The sequence below is a fragment of the Calonectris borealis genome, chromosome 4, assembly GCF_964195595.1.
Source record: "Calonectris borealis chromosome 4, bCalBor7.hap1.2, whole genome shotgun sequence".
NCBI classification, from domain to species: Eukaryota; Metazoa; Chordata; class Aves; order Procellariiformes; family Procellariidae; genus Calonectris; species Calonectris borealis.
This window is the reverse complement of record NC_134315.1, coordinates 10,914,239-10,935,564: the sequence shown is the minus strand read 5'-3', so window position 1 is coordinate 10,935,564 and position 21,326 is coordinate 10,914,239. Positions and strand designations below refer to the sequence as shown.

The window sequence follows — 21,326 nt, the reverse complement described above, 5'->3', positions numbered from 1 at the left end:
AGCAGGGATGCCACAGTAATGCCAATATAGTCAGTGCACAAAACCTCCAAAAATACTGCAAGGATCATAGAACTAAGTAGTCGATAGAAATATTATTCTGTCATCAATATTAGGCTCAAATCCTGCTCTGGACCATTTGGCTCAATTTTCCTCTGTTGTCCACCACCATCCCTAAGCGCCCATTCTCCTGATGATGGTTCCCGTCAGCCGAGTGACCGCCCCACTACAGCAATGCAGAACAGGCAAGACTGTAGGTCATCACCTCCCTTTACCCCTCATCCTATCAGCCAGCATCACATGCTCCTCCACCCAAAATATGACAGTGCAAACTTGCAGGACTTGTACAGTGAGGGTCTATGGGGCCTGAGAATGGATTGAAATATGGGGTATGTTGGGTTAGGGCCTCTCATACCCTTAAAGAGAGAAAAGAATCTGGGAGGTAAATGGGAAAAGAGCTTGCTGTGGTCCAGTCCCCTGAACCGTAACAGGAACAGAAGCACTAAGTCCTGGGGTACAGGTAGGCATGCTGATAGGGAGGGCTCCATATGCTATGGAACAAAAACAGAATGAACTAACACCCACCAGGCTGCCCTGCGCTGCTGCCTTCATCATGGATTGACATCACCTCACGGAATTGGATTAGGTGGGGAAGGGTTAATTAAAAAAGGTCTAGCATCATTCAGACTTTACAGACAGCTTTTCCGCAGGTTTTAATTACACTGCAATTCCTGTAATGATTTTTTTTTTTTTTTTTTTTTTTTGGCACCAGTATGACAAAGGATTCAAATGGTATTATTCACCATTACTGGTCAATGGATTTGATCACTTTTAAGAATACTTCTTTACTAATCAGATGATAATGACACATTTCACTGCCTTCTAACCATTACATTGGCATTTTTAGTAGCAGTTAGGCCCGTAATATAATCAAGACTGACGTAAAATTTCATGTAAGATCTCTATGCACTCTGAGAAGACATAGAAAAGAGGTCGTCCTGTCACATTGGACATCCAAGTAAATGAAATTTATTGCTTGTCTCCTGTACTAAGGATGCTAGGCACGAAACACTGACCACCTACATTTCAGTACTATCCTAATCCCTTTTCAAACAAAAAAACATGCATGTTGATGGTATTAGTGTAGATGGAATAGTAAGATAATTTTCTCAGTATAACTAGATAATAGTATCTTGTATGAGTTGGAAGCCTATTAGTTGGAAATCGCAGAGGAACAGAAAGACCTGAGTACACTAGGGGAAAACGTGGAGAAAATTACAAGTACACATGTAACAATTGGTTCCAAATCATCTTGAACATTAGGTAGGCATGAGCTGGGAACATTAAGTCAGTATGGCCCAATAATCAGTAACAATCAAAAAGCCAAATGAAGAATAATCAGAAAAAGCAAAAGAAATCAAGAAATAAGCTTTATGAATACATTGCCTGCCCACACATTTTTAAAACTGCTTATAGTTCTGGTCAACCCATCTCAAAAGTAATATAGTACAACTAAGGGAGGAAGATTACAATTATGAAACAACTTTTGTATGGGAGGAGACTAAGCTGACTTCTGCTTGGAAAGTAAGTGACTGATGGTTGAGGTTTAAAACAAAATAAAATGACTACGAGAAAATAGAGAGTAAGATTGTTCAGTATTTCTCATGACAAATAGAGCAGGTATGAAATAAAACTATATGGAAAGTACAATTATGTACTGTTTTCTTTCCACACTATTAAACTGCAGAATATATAAGTCAAGTGATACCAGGAATGCCAAAAGTACAACTGAGTTTAAGAAACAACAAATTCAAGAACAAAGGTTCACGAAGGTTATTATGCACAATGATGTGGATGGTGTCTCTACTGAAGGAAAGTCTCTAAACCATGTGCTGCTGAAAACTAGGGAGGATATATTTTTCACTGCTCTTCCATGGTTTTTCTAAGCAGCTGTTCCTGGCCGGTGTCTAAAATAGGATATTGACCTCAATATTGGATGTCTCATCTGATACATATGGATGTTTTTACTGATCAATTACAAAATAAGTATTAACCATCAATGCTATGTGCTATGAAAAAAACTAAGTAATATATGAAGAGGTATTTTATGAAGTATTAACAATAGAGACAGGAAAATGTACACTACAATTACACAAAAGCTTGATCAGGAAATCAGCATAAAATTTTGGTCACTCAGCTCCAAGAAATAATTTAAACTAGAATAGTTTCAGAAAAGGGCTACTGAAATTATCCGGAGAATGAAAACTTTACTTCCCAGATGACTAAAAGACTAAGCGCTTTACATCAAACAAAATGAAAGCCAATAGAGAATATGATTTCTATGCATAAACAAAAAGGAAACACTGAAAAAAGAGTCACTTTCACTAAATGAGACACTAGCAGCAGAAGAAATGGGTATAAGGTGGCCATGACTAGACTTCAGACTGGAAAATAAAAAAAAGCTTCTAACATTGTAACAGTGATGGAATATTGTTCCTGTAGAAGGCAGGTGGAAAGGAAGGCAGGGTGCAAGCACATTTTTTTCAAACGTACAGCTGCTAAGTGTATGGAAAGCATGATAATACATGATTGCCTGAAAGAGCTAGAATTTGGTTTGATGATGCAGAATGTCCTTCTCTGGTACTATCATTGCAAGCTTATTGATGTCTTAATAGCCATTTTATTGATGGGATTAATTTTCAAGTCTTTCTCTTGAGGCTTCATTTTTCCATGTTTCTGTTTAGACACTTCAGGTAAGTTTTAGCAATTCCATATTTATTTTTGTTAATTAAAGACCTTTATTCCATATTGATCTATTTCTTCTCCAGTGAAGAACTGGTATTTTACAACTCCTTTTCTTCTCTAAATCATCTCAAGGAATAGGGGTCTATCTTTGTACAACTGAAAGCTCAGGCAATAATTTTATAATCTCTTCTCTCAAAGCTTCTGTGTTTAAAACTTAAAATAAAGCCATTTTTCATTATTTCAATTCATTCTGTGCTAATTATTTTTCTATTTTCTTCATTTTCTCTTTGTTTCTCAAGATGCTACCTTCTCCTGTGACTTTGCAACTCAAAAATAGCTCAGAAATACTTAGATACCTGCACCTCCCCTTGTCATGATGTTAATTGGAGTCCAAACCTGCACTTGATCTAGAAAACACTTAAATTCAGATGTAATGAAAAATTCTAAATCTCTAGCATATAAATTTGAAATGAGAAAATTTCACAAAGTCAACATTGCTCTACAGACATTTACTGTCCAGATTTTATCTAATTTCTTTTTCAGAGAAAAGCACCCAGCATTATTTTGGCTTTTTATACATTTTTAAAGATCCTAGAACTGACCATTTTTTTAAATCATTGTCTTAGAAGATTACAATACATATGAAAAGGCTGCACGAAATTACTAAACATTTAATTGCTTTTCATTTTCTCATAATAAAATGTATCAGAGGACCTATTTCATACAAATGCCTCTTTGCAGATTAATTCACATTAGCACATTCTCAGATTTAGCTTGGTGTTTGGGATTTCAGTTGAGTTCACTTTAAGGTATATACGTATATCTCAAATCAGATCAAAGCCTATAATTCCGAAGGTTAACATTAAATTGTACTGCATAAGAATAGCAATCCAGCTGCCATTAATTCTGCTTTATAAACAGCTGGGGTGGAACAATTTAAGCTAGTGAGCAAACAGAATTGCAGAGGAAAGGGAAAAAAACATGTAATTATACAACAAAAAACAAATATGGGAACCACACAGCTTTGCCAACATTGTCTTTGCATCTAAAATACCATTTCAGTTCACCATCCAGCTACCAGCATTAAAAACTGCAATTCTTGGATTTGAAGCAAATTACAAATTTTCACAAAAAAAACTATTCCATTTTTAACTTGAACAGCATATCTTTTTCAGTAATACTTGCTTTGGAAGTAGTCAGACAACTCTGAAGTAGTTACAGTTAAACTTCTGATCAAAACACAGTAACAATAATAGTAACCCAGAAAATATATTAGCAAGGAAAGATGCATTAGTGAACCCCACAGTATTGCTTACCTGTCTTCTCTCTTCTACGCTTTTACAATATTTTCAGTAGCTTAAGTCATGAAGGTTACAAAGCAGTTGATATGTTTTTGGTTTAAAAAAAAAATCGTATTTGCAATACTATTGTTCAGTAAGTCTCAGACATGAGATTATCTATTTTTTCTTCCTCTAAGATCTACAAATAGGATCCGTTTACAAATTCACACTCTTCATGCGCACAAACAATAATGTGATCAAGATAGAAGTCTTAAAACAAATGTGAAGCAGAAAAGGGTTTCTAAAAATCAATACCCAAATTTTTAAAAGGCTTTTTAATGACTTTTTAATAGATCTGTCGTATTCACTTGGAATAAACCTAGTACCCAAACACTAGTTATTAAGCTCAGGTTGTAAAACCTCGTGATCTTAAATGTTATACTTGCTGCCACAATATTAGAACAGACTTTCTTTTTAAAAAAAAAGAATGGTGAGAGGTCAATGCCTAGGATTCTGTCCTCATGGAGAGAAAACTCAAAGACTAAACTGACTGTTATGAAGCTTTCCAGTGGAAAAAGGAGTATTTTCCCAGTAAAACTTAATTTAAAACAGTAATGGGTAGACATATTTTTGGCCAGGCGCTAGCCCGAAAACAGAGAGTGAGGGTTGAACAAAATAAAACGTATTATATTAATTTAGTCTAGAGGGAAAGGAATGCTTCCCTGTTCAGCAATTTCTCAAGTCCCTTGCCAATCCTAACATCCCCTGATGTTTTCATATTGCTTATGGTGCTTTTCTTTTGCGTAACCCAAAATCATGCAAAAGGGTGAGTAGGTAAGTGCCTGGAACTTGGTGGGATGCTGAAGAAGGTGGAAATAAGAATGCAACAGCAAAGGTAGTACAGTACAAAAGGAATAACAAAAAAGAAGCAGGAATTAGTCCATTCCCACTGGAACCATAACCAGTCTCTTCATCTGCTAGCCTCATAGACCTCATTAGGCCACACACCCCTACCTGGTATCGGTCTTACAGCAATTCAGAAGCTTCTCGCTGCCAGAAATCATCCTTAGTCATTCTGAGATTCAAAGCCACCTTCCATGACCTTCCTTTTCAGTGAATTTCAGCAACATCATCAGGCCTCCCACTAGTCAAGGAGACCCCAAAAAAAGTCTCATAAGATGCTTCAATAGAAATCTCGAAACTTTTAAGAAACACGGGAAACATGAAGTTCGGTACAGGAAATCATTTTAGAGGTGCATAGGGCCAGAGATACCTTCCAGTAAATCTCAGTCAGAAGAGGTGGAATAGAATCAAAATTTCCCTGATTTAGTTCTCCTCTTCCCACGTACAACCACCATTTTAAAAGCCAAAGATTAAAAACCAAAAAATACAGCAATTGTGAAAGTATGAGTTCAGTAATTTAGGAATAAATTCCTTGCAACATTTTAAAGCAAAACAAAAAACCTCATGCTATCCAGTAACATTTAATCAAATGAGGCGTTTTTGATTTTTTTAAACTATTCACACTTATATTGAACTTTAATATGCTTCGTAGCAGTGTGAAGAATATTAATATTTCAAAAGTGTTTTTGCCAATTATTACAAAATTAACCACAATTCTAATTTGTGAGCTGAAAACATCATTAAAGGGACTACAACACTAAAGGGAAAACAAAGCTCAGAAAACACGTTTACTTCCTTGTAACCTGAAGTCTGAAACACCATACCTATTCCTACCCACAAGAAACATTTCCCAGGTCCAGTCCTGAAAATGCAATTTTAAATAGCTATGTTCACTAGAGCCTTCTCACATCTGTTCTTATGCTCTGTACAATTCACAAATGTTTTATCAGTGCAGCCATAAAATCAGGAGTTTATGCCCCTCTTACCCCGCACTACCACTGTACAGTATGGCATATTTTCCTGTATTACATGCCGTGATCATCACTGTTTAGTTGCACCACAGTTCTGCTAGATCAGAATTGCATCTAGGAACTCATGTCCTTTCCCCAGTGTATAATGAAAGCTCCAAGGAAGGTGGTACGTAATATGGATGTGCAGAGTCCATCACAAAAAAACTCTCGCTTTGGTAACCTTTTCTCCCTCTAGTGGCTTCTGCACATTCCCACTTGTAGGATATATTACCCTTCAGTATTAATGTAAAAGACAAAAAACCCCCACCTTAATTAAAAAGCAATTTAAGGACTGCTCTGCCAAATGAAGCATTAGACTCAGCCACTAGGTTGTAAAAATATGAATGTAATCCCATGTGGCCACTTCATATACTTTATTCCATGACTGGAATGTGTCTGAGCATGCTGTGTAAAATCAGTCCTTACCACTTAAAAAGGTCACAGGAAGCTGAGGATGTAAAGTTTTCTAGAACACAGCATCTAACCCACCTGAATAATGTTTTGGAATAGACAGTCTTACCTCTTCTCTTCACATAAAACAAAAAGAGACTCTGAATTTCTGAATATCATTCTCTTACAAAAGTTATCATTCTCTTATAAAAGTGAATTAATGCTCTAATATTCAAAAATATATTTTCCCTATTTCTGCAGTACCTAAAGAAGTACAGAGGTACGTTCATCAATAACAACATCCCCTGACTACTTTCATTAAAAATTTAAGATGAGAACATAGTACTACTTCATCTTTATGAATTACTCTGAATAATGCTAAGTGCTTGCAACTCACGCTTGCGAATGATTTCAAGACTTTCATGAGCTTTTCTCATCAGTTTCAATAGCCTTCAATAATACTGACAAACAAAATTAAAATGCAAAAGAGGTTCTGTAGCCTTAATGAGACTAAATGCTAAAGCCATGTAGGAACATTTTAAATGTGTCTTCCAAACAAATTTGTTACTAATCAAAGAACAGAATGCCTATTTTATTAGTAACTAGGCTTAAAAGGGAAGATTAATTAAGATATCTAGTGTTGGAACGTATATACTGGTATATGCTGATCTGAATGATACAGTAGGTGAAATATTATTACTGTTTACCCACATATAGAACATCTTTCATCTTAAAGTGTAAAATTTTCTGTGAGATTTTCATTAGTATATTCTTGACTTCTATGAAATAAATGTTTCTAACACTTCATAAGTAATTTTTTTAGTTGTAAATCTCTGAAAAAAAATCTAAGCCACATTACTATCATGGACAACACTGCAGACACAAACTTGTTGCAGAGACCCTGAAGGAATTTCAACAGCATCCCATGCAGCTGGTCCTGTTCCCAAAGAGCACTTGGGACCAACATCCATAATGCATCTGCACTAGCTGCTGCATATAAAGAGGCCTCTTCCTTGCTCCATCAGCAAAGAGACCATAAAGCATGTAGTCTTCAGGGTAGCAGGCAGAATTGATTGTTAGGTGGTTTGGTTGAGCAATGTTTACAAATTAAGTGTTTCTGCTTGGATAATTTGTTTGGTATTTGAAAAGTGTGAATCACCTTGTATTTAAGATCACTAGAAATTTAATACATTATTGTGGGTCTGGAAAACATTGCTGCCTGTAGCAGTTACTTCACATTAAAAATACACTAGTGTATAACTATTATATATACTAGTTTTATTTTTTTTATTTTCAGCACAAAAAGCGTACAAAAGAACAAATGTGAAAGTTGTTGGCTTCACAGTGCAAGAAAAGCAATAAAAAATAATTTCTCTTCCCAAACTAAAACCAAAATGGTCTGAAGTTCTACATTCTAATCCCGAAAAAGTCTATGCCTGAGTGTCACACCAATGCAAAGATTTTGTTTATAACAGTGTGAAACAACTAATGAATCTCTACTGTCATCCACTTGAGCAGCAGTTGGATATTTTTAATCAGGTGAAAAAAAACATTTTTTTGAAAATAGATTTGGATAGCATGATGGACACTTGAATCAATCATATAAGCAATACTGCTTCATGGAAGGACAATGCTTTTTGAAATCTGATTTGGAGTATAAAGTTCTGTCTTTCCCTGAAGTCAGCAAATGTTTTAGATACAACTCTGGTACTAACTCTTTTAGTGTAAGACCAATGACCTCCACTTTATTAGAATCCCAGTTATCAACAACAGACTCCCATGAGATTAGTTCCCTCAACAGCAAAACCTGTATGCGACAAAGCGAACAGTATGTATTTATGTTGGATACCCCTCCGACACTTTTTTTTTTCATCTTCTTGCTTTGGTTTATAGAATCCTAATAGTAGACAAAACAAGTAGATGAAGCAGTAATTTGGAATAAAATTTGAATTACAGCTTACTGGCAGAATGTTAGATTTGTGACCTAACAGTGGACACTATAGTCAGCACTAATGACTATACTTTGATGTAGGTTTAACGCTACTTGTATTGAGAGGTTTGCTGGAGTGAATTTTTATAATAAAATTGTTTTATTCAGTTAAAGTTAGAAGTGTGTAACAAAAATTTTTGACTAATGATTAGACTACATCTCTATAAAAATCACTATCACTAAAATAATAACATTTGCAAGCCGGCCTCCTATAAAAAAGGAACCAGACTGAAGACCCAGACTGTTTCCATTCTTTTGCTGCTGGAGGTCAGAAGGAACTGAAGTTGCTAGAATGTCATGTCTCCTTTTATTGCAATGCCACTGCAACATTTGGAAACAATGAAGAGACGAGAAGAAATGTGAGAAAGCTCTAACAGACAACACTTCCAGCAAAAGTACAATTCCAGAGCTGCACTCAATTAAACAGGAATATGCAAAGCCTCTGCAAAGGAGAAAGAACCATACTATTTTCTTCATCTGAAATTTTGTAAATGATATAATACATGTTTAAAATTTAGTATGCAAATATGGTGTAATAATACCATAGGCTGTTGGGTTTGGGTTTTTTTTTTTTAGGAATCAGTATCAACATATTCTCACCTTTTTATCTTCTTTAGACTTCCTAATACTGTGCGGAGGGCCAAATTTGTTCTGCATGCAAAGCATCTTCTTAGACCATTCATTTTTATGAGATTTTAACTGCGGCTGACCAAAGCTGCCATCGACTCTGTATCTGTCTGCTGGAATCTTATTCATTGGCGGGGGAAGAGTTCCACAGTTAACACTTGACCATCCGTCCGTAGAATCAGTGTACGACTCCTGGTCGCTAGCATTTCCATGCTGCCATTCTTGCAAAACATGCACAGGCAACCACCTTTGATTGCCTATGCCTGCAGTGTTTTTCTTTGATGGGGGTACTGAATTTCGAGAGGAAACCAGTGGAACTTCAATACGAGCAGAAGGACTTAAGTGTTTGCTTACATTTTGGGACTTATCATTCTGAATTACTTCTAAAGGAATGTTTCCTTCCTGTTCGTGACAGAAGCCATTCCAATGGGAAGCAGGCTGATTTTGTCCCCTTCCTACTGGATTTTCCCATATGCTGTTAGGAATGTGTTTACTCGGATTGCTCCCTAAATCAACCACCAGAACTCTATTATTCTTTTCTTCTTGGTTAAAATTTCCAATTCCACTATCACTGTTACTGCTTGTACTATTATTCTGATGAGCATCTGCATCACCATCAAGAAAAGCCCTCGCACGCATTCCCTCAATCAATTCCCCCATATCCCTATACAGGACAGAAATAAACTGAAGAACAGGTAGAGATGATGTTGGAAACTCTAGACAGCCATTTGTATCTGGATCTGCTGTACATTCCAGTCCAAAACGTCTTGCTATGCCCTGGTGAATTTTATGATGAAATAATTCAGGATCCACCATAAAAACATGGCAAGATGTCCTCAGGACCCCTTCATCTTCCTGAGCCAAGCTTGCATCATCATTTGTCTGCATTGTAACTAGTCCAAAGAATCTTCTGTCGTCCGGGCAAACAGCACTGAATGCCAGTTTCTCTGCAGGATATTCTGCCACTACACCTGATTTGTCACTGCAGAGCTGAATACAGTCATGCATTATCTTCATCATCACTAGTGAATGGATTTTTTGTTCTGCCCGCAGACGTCTCATGCATCCACGAATAGCCTGCAAACTCTCGTTTTCCAAATTTGAGGTTGTTGAAGGAAGTTCAATGGAGCCTAGGTAACCTACAATCATGGCAACATTTAAAATGCTTGCATCTAATGCAAAGTCTTCCGCACTCTCCAGTCCAATTCTAAAAACCGAATCATCATTCAGGACTTTGGATATTTCTTCCTTTGACAGTAGGTTTGGATTGCTTGCACTTTCATTTCCAGTTTCACATTTAATAGCAGCAGAATCTGAAAAAGATCTTTGTTTTGGTGCGGAATTATCTAAGCTACCAGCACAAAGAGTAGGATTCTCAAAGATCATGTTGAAAATGCCACCAGACTGCATTTCTTCAACAACTTTCTCTGCTCGGTTTATACCCAGAGCTTTAGAGTCAGGTTTGGGTTTCAGCCACCCCTTTCCATCATAAAAACCAACTTCTTCATCGCTTGAACATGAATCTATATGACTAATCCCTTCAGCAATGACCATGTGCAGGACTCCAGAACATTTTCCTATAAGTTTCACGACATCTTCATGAGAGGCTTTTTTCACATTGATTTCATTAACTGCAAATATCTGATCTCCTGCTTTAAGTCCAACATAATCTGCAGGGCTTCCTTTCATAACACAACTAAGAACACAAGGAGCTTGTCCAGAAAGGGTAAACCCATAACCTGCTCTTCCTCTAGCAACCTCCACGCTTCTTATCCGAGGAGGAGCGTGCATGTTGAGTCGACGTTTGGCTGTTTCCCCCGGTCTATACATTTTGAGTTTTTTTCCTAAAATAGGAAAAACTTTTAATTACTCCAGTTTTTTGTCATGTTTCACAGTATCACTCCTTCATCTGATGAAGCTCTAAAGAAAGAAAGAAAAAAAAAAAGATATTTTAATTCTCAATCATATTTCAGAATTTTAGTACCAGTATTTCCTTTACTGTTCAGAAATATTGCTAGTGAACTCTACCAAAAACTATTGATAGAGAACTAACACAACACTCAAAACAATTTGAAAAGAACAGGCACCAGTGTCTTAATTTTACTGATGAGAAAGCAGTAGCAAATGCAAATAAAGTGGCTGTCCAAAATGGCAAAGTAACTGAACGGTAAAGCTAAGAACAGAATCTAAGTCTTCTGATGTACAGCCAGTGTTTTTATACTATAGCACGTTACATCTTCCCCAACTCCACCACGTTACCTACTATTTAGTTAACTTCTGATTACTGCACCATTGCAATATCACCACATTTTACAGCACAGTGAAAATCCTGGATGAAGCTCATCTATCCTTTCCCAGCAACGTAAAAATTAGAGCTCAAGTATATCTACTCAGCTATAGCACACCCCCCCTTTATACTCAATGTACAGAAACAGGTACTAAATGTATCAGTGTAAAACAGGTTAGATAAATTACCCCTAGAGTTGCCTGTATCTCTCCACTGACTGACTGTAAAGGCAGCTTAAAATAAGTATCTCAAACTTCAAAACTTCAATACATTTCAGCTGCATATGCAACAACAAATGGACATTCAGTCATGTATTAGACCAAAAGGATCCAAAATCAGATTTACTCTGTTACACCAATCAATTAATCTACTCAAAAATAACTCGTCAGAAAGCAAACACTATAAAAAAATGCATTCCAGTCAGTCATTCCAACATCCACGTGTTTTAGTTTAGATAAAAACTTCCAAAAAAAAGAAAAAAAAGGAAGGAACTCCACATGCTGCCAGTATTAATCTAGTCATGCCTTTACAATTAAAATAAAGCAGTTTATATGAACAGCAAGAAATAGTAGATTTCAGTACATTTTGGTGTTGACACTGAAGTCGGGATGTCTTGTTCTAATTACACTCAGGTAAATTCCATTGTTTTAGAGAGGCTTCCTCCACTAAGGAGGAAACGCAGAAAAATGTTTTAACACAAAGAATAGAAATGACAATTTGTTCAACTTTTGAAACTATCCCCTTGTTGCACAATGTGAACTCTTACTTCCATAGGTCTAGAGGATGACTGACTGAAATAACTGGAGGACTACAGCTGCATAAAATTGCAATAAACTCGGTCTGAGCAAGTGAGAACTAATCTGAAAATAATTACTTCTCTGAGCTGGTCCACAGGCTTATTCAGAACTCGGTCACATTGTAACATACTTAAAGCGTATAAGGTACTTGAAAGCACGTATCTTGTATATGTGGGCAATATGCAAACAACATTTTACATAAATAGATACACATTAAAAAATATATATATACACACACAGAGACAGACACACATTTGTTTATCGTATCAAAAGTGTTAAATTAGTGGTCTCCAACCCACTACTTGCATGGAAGAAAAATTACCAAGAAATCCTTCTGACATTGCTCTCAGCTACAGAAATAACAAAAAAACCCCACACTCAAAATGAGATGCAATCCACAGCATACTACTTTCACAGAATTTCTGCCTGGGAAAGAAGAAACAGAAGGGCCATGACTTCAAAAGTTCCACCAAAAAAAAACCCAAAAGCCTAAAATACAATTTAGGATCAAAGTCTTAACTGCTTAACTACATATGAGCTGTTTGATTACCAAATTTAAAAAACCACTGTTGTTTCTTGAATATGCTGCTAAATACTCAACTACAGGATGTAATTCCCTTAGGACCCTTCCAAATCCTAAATAGGACAGCCTTCAAGATACTACTGAACACATTCACTTAGCTTTACTTTTGGGTTTTAGTTTGTATTTTTTTGAACAAAGGGACATCAGGTTTTTATGTCTCCATGATGCAGCTGTGACTGTTCAATGTACTATGGTTTTTGCAAATTGTTTTAATACAGCAATTATCTAGCTTCAATAACAACAGTTCCCCTATAATTTAAGAAAATAACTTAGCTTTAAGAAGTAATGAAACTTCACACTTAACCTTTGAATGGAAAGAAATGCTTTGCAAACATTTAACCAAACTCACACGTTGTTGTAAAAGACCCCTGTCAACCTGCATCCAGTCTCATGCCTTAAACATAGATTGACCCTCTCCTGATGAGGCTAAACTTGTGAACCAAGAGATCACTGTGCATTCAGCTATCTCTGATTAGGTCTGGTACTTCCTGAGTATAATCATTAAACATTTCAAGATACAGTTCTTCAACCAAAGAAACGAACCAACAAATGCCCAACAGTAAATAAAAACTTGCTCTCTAAAAGCATGAATATATACACGTTTTAATTTGCCTTACAGTGAATGTTTCTGTTCTCGATTGTCTGGAGAATAGCCTAAAACTGTGCTGCTAACCTGGTCAACATAAAGCAGTGTAGTACCTGGCACCTAAAAGAGTGGTACTAGCTTGCAAGAGGAAAGGAAACAATTAAGAGAGTATTAGATTATAAATAATCTGATGCAAAAAATATAATAAAAAGTGGTAGTTACAAAAAAAAAATAAGATTCAATATGCTAATGTTGAAGTGGCTGATAAGAAAAAACAATTTTTCCAACTACCTTGCTAATCTATTAAAAAAATACCCTAAATTCAACTATAAAAAACACACCATGAAAATATAGTTAAGCTGCTCTTGGGAAGCAGTAAACCCTAGCTTTGTCTTACCTCATGATTCCACATTTGCTATGAGAGGATTCCTTTTAACTCTATTCACAAGTCAATTTATCTATTTGCCTTCCTAACCTATGCCCCTTACACATCAAGCATTTATTCCAGATGATAACCACTGATAAAGGAATGTCATTCCAAAACCTGACTATTACAAAAACAAAACATCAGCCTGCTAATACATTACTTTTCTCTAATGATGAAGTTCCACAGGTGTGAAGACTTTCAGCTATTAATTTATTTGTGTAATTTTGTGAGTGTAAAGTTAGGAAGTAATTCAACATTAAAGGGCTTTTTGCTATTAATGTGTATATACACTAAAAAAAAAAAAAGGAAAGAAAAAACTGGGTTACATCACTGGAAAAGCTATCTCTTCCCTCCTTCAATAGCTGAACATTATTGCGCATTTTTTGTGCCAATTACACAAATGATAAATAACAGCTCACTGAATTTATCTAGGAAACTTCAAGACAAAGGACAAATGTAGCTCTTCTGCAAGAGCCCTCAGCATTCAAATATGTTTTACTGCAACAATGGCATGACAGGCAAATGGAAAAATTATGAAAATAGCATTTCTCGTAACCAAAGAGATTCCAACAGAGATTAGTTGAGTTATAAACTGTTAACAAACTAGATCAAAACTAAATTATCAAATTACCTAATTGCCTAAGTTTTCTTTTAATTTCTTTGCAGATTTGAAACCTGGAGCTAAAGAGATATGGCACAAAAACGGCACAAACTTCCACAGTTTCAAAGTAATCATATGTCTGAATATCCTTTTCCTGTAATACATTACAAAATGTGTAGTGTGAATCCAGTGAAACAAAGACATCATTTAATTGCACTGATATAAAGCCTTGTAGGTGTCTGTACATTTACTAAAATATGAAATTGTTAGCAAACTATGTAACCTGTGATAATTGTCACGAGTAACCAAAGATAACAAGATTTGAGCTGCTGATTTTCAGTACAAATTAAATACTGAATCTTACTGAGCCTACCAGTAATATACTACTGTAATTACTTCTAATAATTATAGCACTGAATTTTATTAATTTGATAGCATAACTACATTCAGTCATATACAGTAGGTCAGAAAAATGGTTACACAATACTACACATGGCCAAGCTTACTTTGACTTTCTGCTATCGCTAAGTATGATAAAGTAAGTCTTAAAGAAAAAGTCTGTACAATACCAAAACACATCAGTGAATATTAGTATGGAGGATATGAGCAAACAGGCCTATAAAAGCAGAATAAGTTGTAATACATAATAACTAAATCTTAAGCAAATAATATAGTTTTGTGACATTTCAATATACTTATTAAAAACACTGAAAATATAGAATTTCTACTATCATTTGAAGAACACTGCAAATATAAAATTACTATTATAATTTCAGAAAGTTCATCAAAATTTGTACCAACACAGCTTAGTAATATGACACAGAACAAATACAGTTTAATAACTACAAAATGTTTCACAGGACGTTTCAGACAGAAACACTAACATATACAAATTAAGAGTTGTTCAAGTATGTAAAGTAACAGAATTTGCCCACATACATCAGCTCTGTCACAGAACTGCAAAACAAAAAGAAACATTTGAGTTTGCTGCCAGCATACATTCTGGTCTACCATTTCAATCAATTATTTTTGGGGTATAACACACCAAAAATACCAGTTACGGTTGAATGGTACTTTATCCCACAAACAGTGCATTTCTTTATGTAATGTTTTTACATATCTATGCTAGCTTTTCATGTCATTTTCAAACCCTCTACTACAGAGAAAATAATACTTATTTGCTTACTTTCAAGGGAGAGAGGTGGTTTGTTTCCTGCTTCTGCTCTTGTTAACTCATAGCAACAAAAAGAGCAAACAGAAACAGGAGACATACCCCTGTTACAGTCTACATTAGACTATAACCTTAACAGTTACAGCGGGCAGTGAGGCAGGGAGCATGTGAAGTTTAAGACTACATTACTGACCACCAGTTCATTTTGAAAAGCCTTTGGAAATAAGCTGATACTCAGCTCTACAGTATCCAGGTTAATGAATTTTTTTTTTGGAAAAGCAGAGAACTGGTTGGCTTCGTTTTGTTTTTCAACAGTGAGACTCTAAGAGGATAACGCGTGCAAAGTGGAAGCACGCAGAAGAGAGAGACTGTTCCCTCATCCCTCACACACATCTTGAAGTATTGCAAAAGACTCTTCAGCATGGGTGCCACTCATTAAGGTAGAACTGACTTTCACAAATGATGCCACTACGAAGATCAAATGAAGTTATAAAATTTGAATTCCACTCACTATTCAAATGTGGTACATGTTTATAAACAAGTTACACGAGAAATATAACAGCACAACCTGTAGAAGACAGCTACCAGTTGTTTGAGAACTTGGGCGGGACAATATTTTAATTAAAAAATCTTATCAGCATTTCACAATTGGTAAAACATACCATTATGTTTCCTGTATAAGCAGCAACTGCTTTGCGAGAAAACAATTCAGTGTACCTAGCGTGATCATTCTAAAAATACTGACTTTAATTAGAAACAGCAGGCTGAAAAATACTCGTTAATAAAAACTCTTCTCACACTGGTGCCAGCGTACCAAGTTGTAAAGAACACAATTAGGACATTTGCTGTTTTGTCTGACAAGACTAAGGACAAAGTTTTCTAAAGCTATTGTATAAACAGTCATGTGTTTACAATTCAGATTAATTTATTTGTCGTCTTTAAGAACGTGAAAAGGCTTTGTTGGTAGTTAGGCATTTTTTTTTCCCCTTCTTTTCTTGCAAATACGTTCCAAAACTGTTGGTAGAGCGCGAAAAAGGGCAGCATTTCAGATTGAAGCAGCGACACGCGAGATCTGCTCAGGAATAAAAGCGGTCGGGAAAAGGCTGGGGATGGTTTGCACTCACGGCGCTTCCAGGCAAAGGCGCGAGCCAGGAGGGGCGCGTCCGACTCCCGGTGCAAGGCTGCGGAAAGCCGCTCGAAAAGTTACGCTGCCGGCTTCTTCGGCGGCACAAGCGCCCCAGCTGCAGCCCACCTCCCGGGGAGGGCTCCCGCACCTGGAGGGCGCCAGGCGCGGCCCGGCGCTGCCCTCGGCGGGGCGCGGGAGCATCCCGCCGGCGCTGGGCGCGAAGGGCGAGGCGGCAGGCCGCGGAGCGGAGGGGCGGGCGGGCGGGTCAGCGCCGCCGCTCCCCGCCTCGAGCAACGGTCCGCGGGGTTACACATTAACCGCCCCGCGGGGCAGCCGCTTCCCAGGAGGGTGGAGCTGCGGGGAGGGGAGAAGCGGCACCTGAGCCCGCAGGGGCGGTTTGAAAAATTAAGCGGTAAAACGACGGGAGAGCAAGGAGTACCCGCGACCCCCCCGCCGCGGACGGACGCCCCCGCCTCAGCGCTGCCCGCCGCCCCCGCAGCCTGAGGGGCGCAGAGAGAGGCAGCGAGGGCGCTGCCCTCCCCCTCTGCTCCCTCCGCCGCGCTCCCCTTCCCTCCCCCCCCCGGCTCCTCTCACACCGCCCACACGCTGCCCCCTCCTCCCACCACACCCCGAGCGGGGTCCCGGGCCCGGCGACGAGGGGGAGGGGAGAGCCGGGCGGCAGGGGTGGGCGCTCCCCCGCTCAGACCCACTCACCTCCGTCCCCCAGGACTCCGGCTACTCTACTGAGGCACCAGCGCCCCCGGTCACCGAGGAGACGGGCGCCGGGCTCCGCCACACAGCGCTGCGGCCACTGGCTGCAAGGAGCTGTCAGTCACCGCACTCACCCGGCAGGGGTGGCGGTCGGGTTCCCGGACAGAGAAAGGGGAGAGACAATACCCAGCGCCAAAGAACTACAGCTCCCGGCGTGCCCTGCGAGCGGCCCGCTCCCTGCGGCCGTGGGGAGCGGGCCGCGCGGGGCATGCCGGGTTGCGTAGTTTTTTTCTGCTCCCCCGGCCGCCTCACCAGGGCGCGGTGGGCAGCGGGCGCCCCGCCCCCTCGCCTCCAGCGGGGAGGGGAGTGCGCAGGCGCGGGGTGCCGGCGCTCTTTCGAACGCGGCTTCGCCGGCGCCCGCTGAGGGGGCGGGAGGCTGAGGCCGGAGAGAGAAACGGCCCCGCGGCCGAAACCGGGGCGAAGGAATTAAATGACCAATGTCACAGAGTAGCGACAACTTGTTCGGTCCTCTCGGAGTAGGGAGAACAAAGTGGAGCCAGTCCTCGTCTGAGGACATAAACAAACAGCACTGCGACGTTGGCTGGCAGGGGAGAGACTCGTTAGAATAACTTGCAGCTCTGAAGTGGTGCTGAGGAGAAGGGGCAGGTTGGTCAGGGAGGATAGGCCGGGAGGCGTTCAGAGGTGCATCAAACAGGTACGCCATGCCTTTGAAGCCCAGGAAGAAAGTGAGACAGACCTTACAAGGTAAAGGTAAAAGTGGGAGGGAGCAGGGTGGCACTGGGTTCAACCATTAAGTCATCTGATGAGGGTGAGGAGGCAGGTGAGGCATTTCGTAGTAGTTAAGCATCCAAAGGGCAAGAGTATGTGTAAAGGGGAAGTTTTACCACCCAGATGGAGCAGGGCGCAGGCAGCAAGTTTTCAAAATACATTGGGGACAGCTCTTTGTTTCAAAAGGGCAATACTAGAAAACCTTATTTTAAATAGGAGAAATAAGAAGAGAGGAAGGTGATACACATAAAAGTGAAGAGATTCCCAAGGAATATAAGGTCCAGAACAAGGGAAGAATTGACCAAATGTATTTGACCTTCCTTCAGAACCTGAAAAGATTTTGTGATCTTTGCAGAAGATTGTGATCTTTAATTGTGAACAAGGACTGGCAGAAACGCTTTGTATGTAGGGGATTTCTTCATTTCAGTCTATCTACACACTGCAACACGAAATGGAACTGAACCTACCCGTCACAAGGTGAAAGAGAATGCTTACCTTTTTTTTAACTTGTTTTCAATCTCTGGAGCAGGATATATATCCACATCTCACTGCTGCTCTTAGGTCTGTAAGAAAACTTCTAAATTTTAAGACTGTGGCTTCAGTAATTTGTTTAATTTTTATCCAGTCTAGGAAATTTTTTCTTAACATCTCCTTCCCTTTCTGAAATGCTTACAGTATACTGGAGTCTTCAGGAAAACCAAAAACACAGGCCAAAAGAAAAAGTTCTTTGGAAAAATAGAGGATCCTGTGCCTCCACTCCTACCTCCGCCTTCTCATTCTGCTGTTTTTTTCTTTGTCACTCCATCCCAAGGAGATTTCTACCAACATGAAACACTTCAAATCAAGTTAAATCCCAGTTCTTTTATCTTTCTTACCAGATTTTAAGGGAAAAGCTTCTAAAGGGGAAAATAACTGAATGAAATAAGCATTATTTCTTTTCCTCATCCTCACAGAAGACATCTTGGCAGATCAGTGTAAAATTACAAGATGATAGACCTCCTAACTTTTCCAGAGATACTGTGTCCTATAAAAGTAATTATTGATCCTTTAGGGAAGCTAAAAATTCAAAACATAAAAAAGAAAATCGATTTTAAACCTCACATGTCATTGATTCTTTCAGGTGTGGTGCAATAATTTTTAAAAATACTCTAGAGATCTAAGTTTGCCCAAACAAGTGATAGTTATTTATCCCTTTGACTGGGGAGATTTCACAGGACAAGAATTGTGTTCCACAAACGAAAGGTGTTTTTTTGTATTGCCATCCCTTAATAGCTTAATTATTCCCAGCTTCCATATGAGGTTTTCAAGACTATATGTCTTTTGCCACTATTTCTGTTACCCATGCTACCTTAACAGATCTAGCACTGACTTGCACTACCTCCTTGCCTACTGAAGGGAAGATAGGTCAGCCACGTATTTCAAACAGTCTGACCTTGTAAACAAGTGTAAGAGAAGAAAATCCCTTGGAAAGTGACGAGTAAAGAGGAATTGTAACTATTCCACAGAGGTATCTGCAGGTCTCCCACTGAGCCTTTATGAAGTTAATAGAAAGAAATCATGTTTTGTTTCAAAGGGGAGGGATACTAGAAATGGCATCAGCGTTTACTAACTATAAAATAATTACTCCATGGCAATGTCAGATTACCTCTTCCAGAGATACTGAAACTGTCCTATTTGTGATAGCCAACAGAATTGATTGGACTTAGGTAGTAGCAGAGGAGAATGTAATTAGTCTGACTTCACAGAAGGCTTCTTTGTAGTAGGGCTGAATTTCCTACGTGAGTGTTGCTCAGCAAGGAAGAAGTGAACACCCAGACTGACATGGAAACAGGTGTGCTCACACAGCCTTTGCGCAGTCAAATATCCAGCTCATCATGAATGGATTTAGTGCTTTTCTTTAGCGTTTTTGGAAATGGTGATTAAGACTTTATGTTAGAATCTGGAGCAAGGTGATTAATGGCCCCTCAAAAATCCAAGCAAGGTCTCAGCTGTAACTTTTCTTACTGTTTTCACCACTGTTGGAGGCAATAAAGGAAGAAAGGGTGTGAAACAAAGTGATAAGGATTTGTGGCTTTTGGGCTGTAAAAGCTTTGGCTTATAAGGCTAAGTAGCTTAATGTTGAGTGTACAGACATCTCAATCACACCGAGGGTGGCTGTCACAAAACAGCTTGTCAGATGTGATCTGAAGAGGTTTACAATGCATACTGTAATGAAGTGTGATTATTGCTGCCACAAACACCAGATGAGAAGTCAGAAAATAAACTTAGTCCAGCATCTGATGCAAAGTCTATGGTTTTAATTACCATTGTTTAATTACCTTGGTCAAAGGAATGAAAGTGTTGGTTGCTCCAAAAAGATTTTATTTTAGACATAGAGAAATATCCTCACATAAATGTCAATTTTCTCATTTAATGTTTTCAGAATGTTCAAAATAATAGAATTGTATATAATTGTCAGCATTAAATGCTTCTTCAGTATACGAACTTCATTCCAATTCTCCTAGCTTAATTTTTTTCTGAACATCAGGGAAGATTGTATATCATATACCTTATAGTTAGCTTGTGTTGGCCAGTTAATATGTAGTTGGGAGCAAAATTCTCATCAGAGAGTTTATTTCTTAAATTCCAAAAGCTCGTCCTTCCTTCAGTTAATCATCAGAGTCCAATCCAAAGGATCAGTGAAGATCGTGTTTTCCGCACAGAGGACTGGAAGATGAACATAGCCATCAATATCTACCTTGGCTTACTATTTAATCTAATCTTTAGAAATACTTTTTCCTTTATTTTAAACATAGTCTTCTCCCTAGTGGGAGACACTCTTGGTGGTGGGAAAAGGAAGAAAATATTTTTATATAAATGCATTTTGGTTTGGATGACGATTTCCCACCCTAGAATACCAATGTAAAAAAAATCTTTACAAGGAGCTGTGAAGTAGTAGAACTAAACAGGGATACTGATCACGTTAAATCTTGACTGGCCAATAGAAGACGTATCATCTCAAATCCTATTTAGACATAAAAGGATTGATCTATATAACTTGTGCATCTACTTAGCTTTGTAATTGTGTCCTTACCTACCATGTTATTTAATTAAACATTAAAATATAGTTAAATAGTTTTTATGTTGAAAGATTCTTGTGTGCAGTTAGTCTTAAATATGTGAATGGTACCATTTGCAAAATTGAAGTTTACAAGGTAAACAGTCTGGAGCATCTTTCTCTGTGTCAAAACAGGCACAGCTAGGCCATGGTCCTGACTGCTCCTTTGGGTAGCACTGCAATAGAAATAAAATTATTTAGTATCTTAA

General features: G+C 38.5%; 1 protein-coding gene across 2 annotated transcripts in view; it reads right to left on the bottom strand.

Annotated features, from left to right (window-relative positions):
* Positions 1 to 17,352, bottom strand: part of RGS12 (regulator of G protein signaling 12) — an 89,768-nt gene extending 72,416 nt beyond the window's left edge. The window contains exons 1-2 of one of the 2 annotated variants that reach the window (XM_075148636.1): positions 17,235 to 17,352; positions 8,916 to 10,862 (exon numbers count right to left, since the gene is read on the bottom strand). In XM_075148636.1, the coding sequence (XP_075004737.1) occupies positions 8,916 to 10,772 (1,857 nt within the window). In that variant the 5' untranslated portion in view covers positions 10,773 to 10,862; positions 17,235 to 17,352. Of the gene's footprint in view, positions 1 to 8,915; positions 10,903 to 17,234 lie in introns of those variants that run through there. The other variant, XM_075148635.1, reaches the window with a different exon arrangement.
* Positions 17,353 to 21,326: the final 3,974 nt, after the last annotated feature.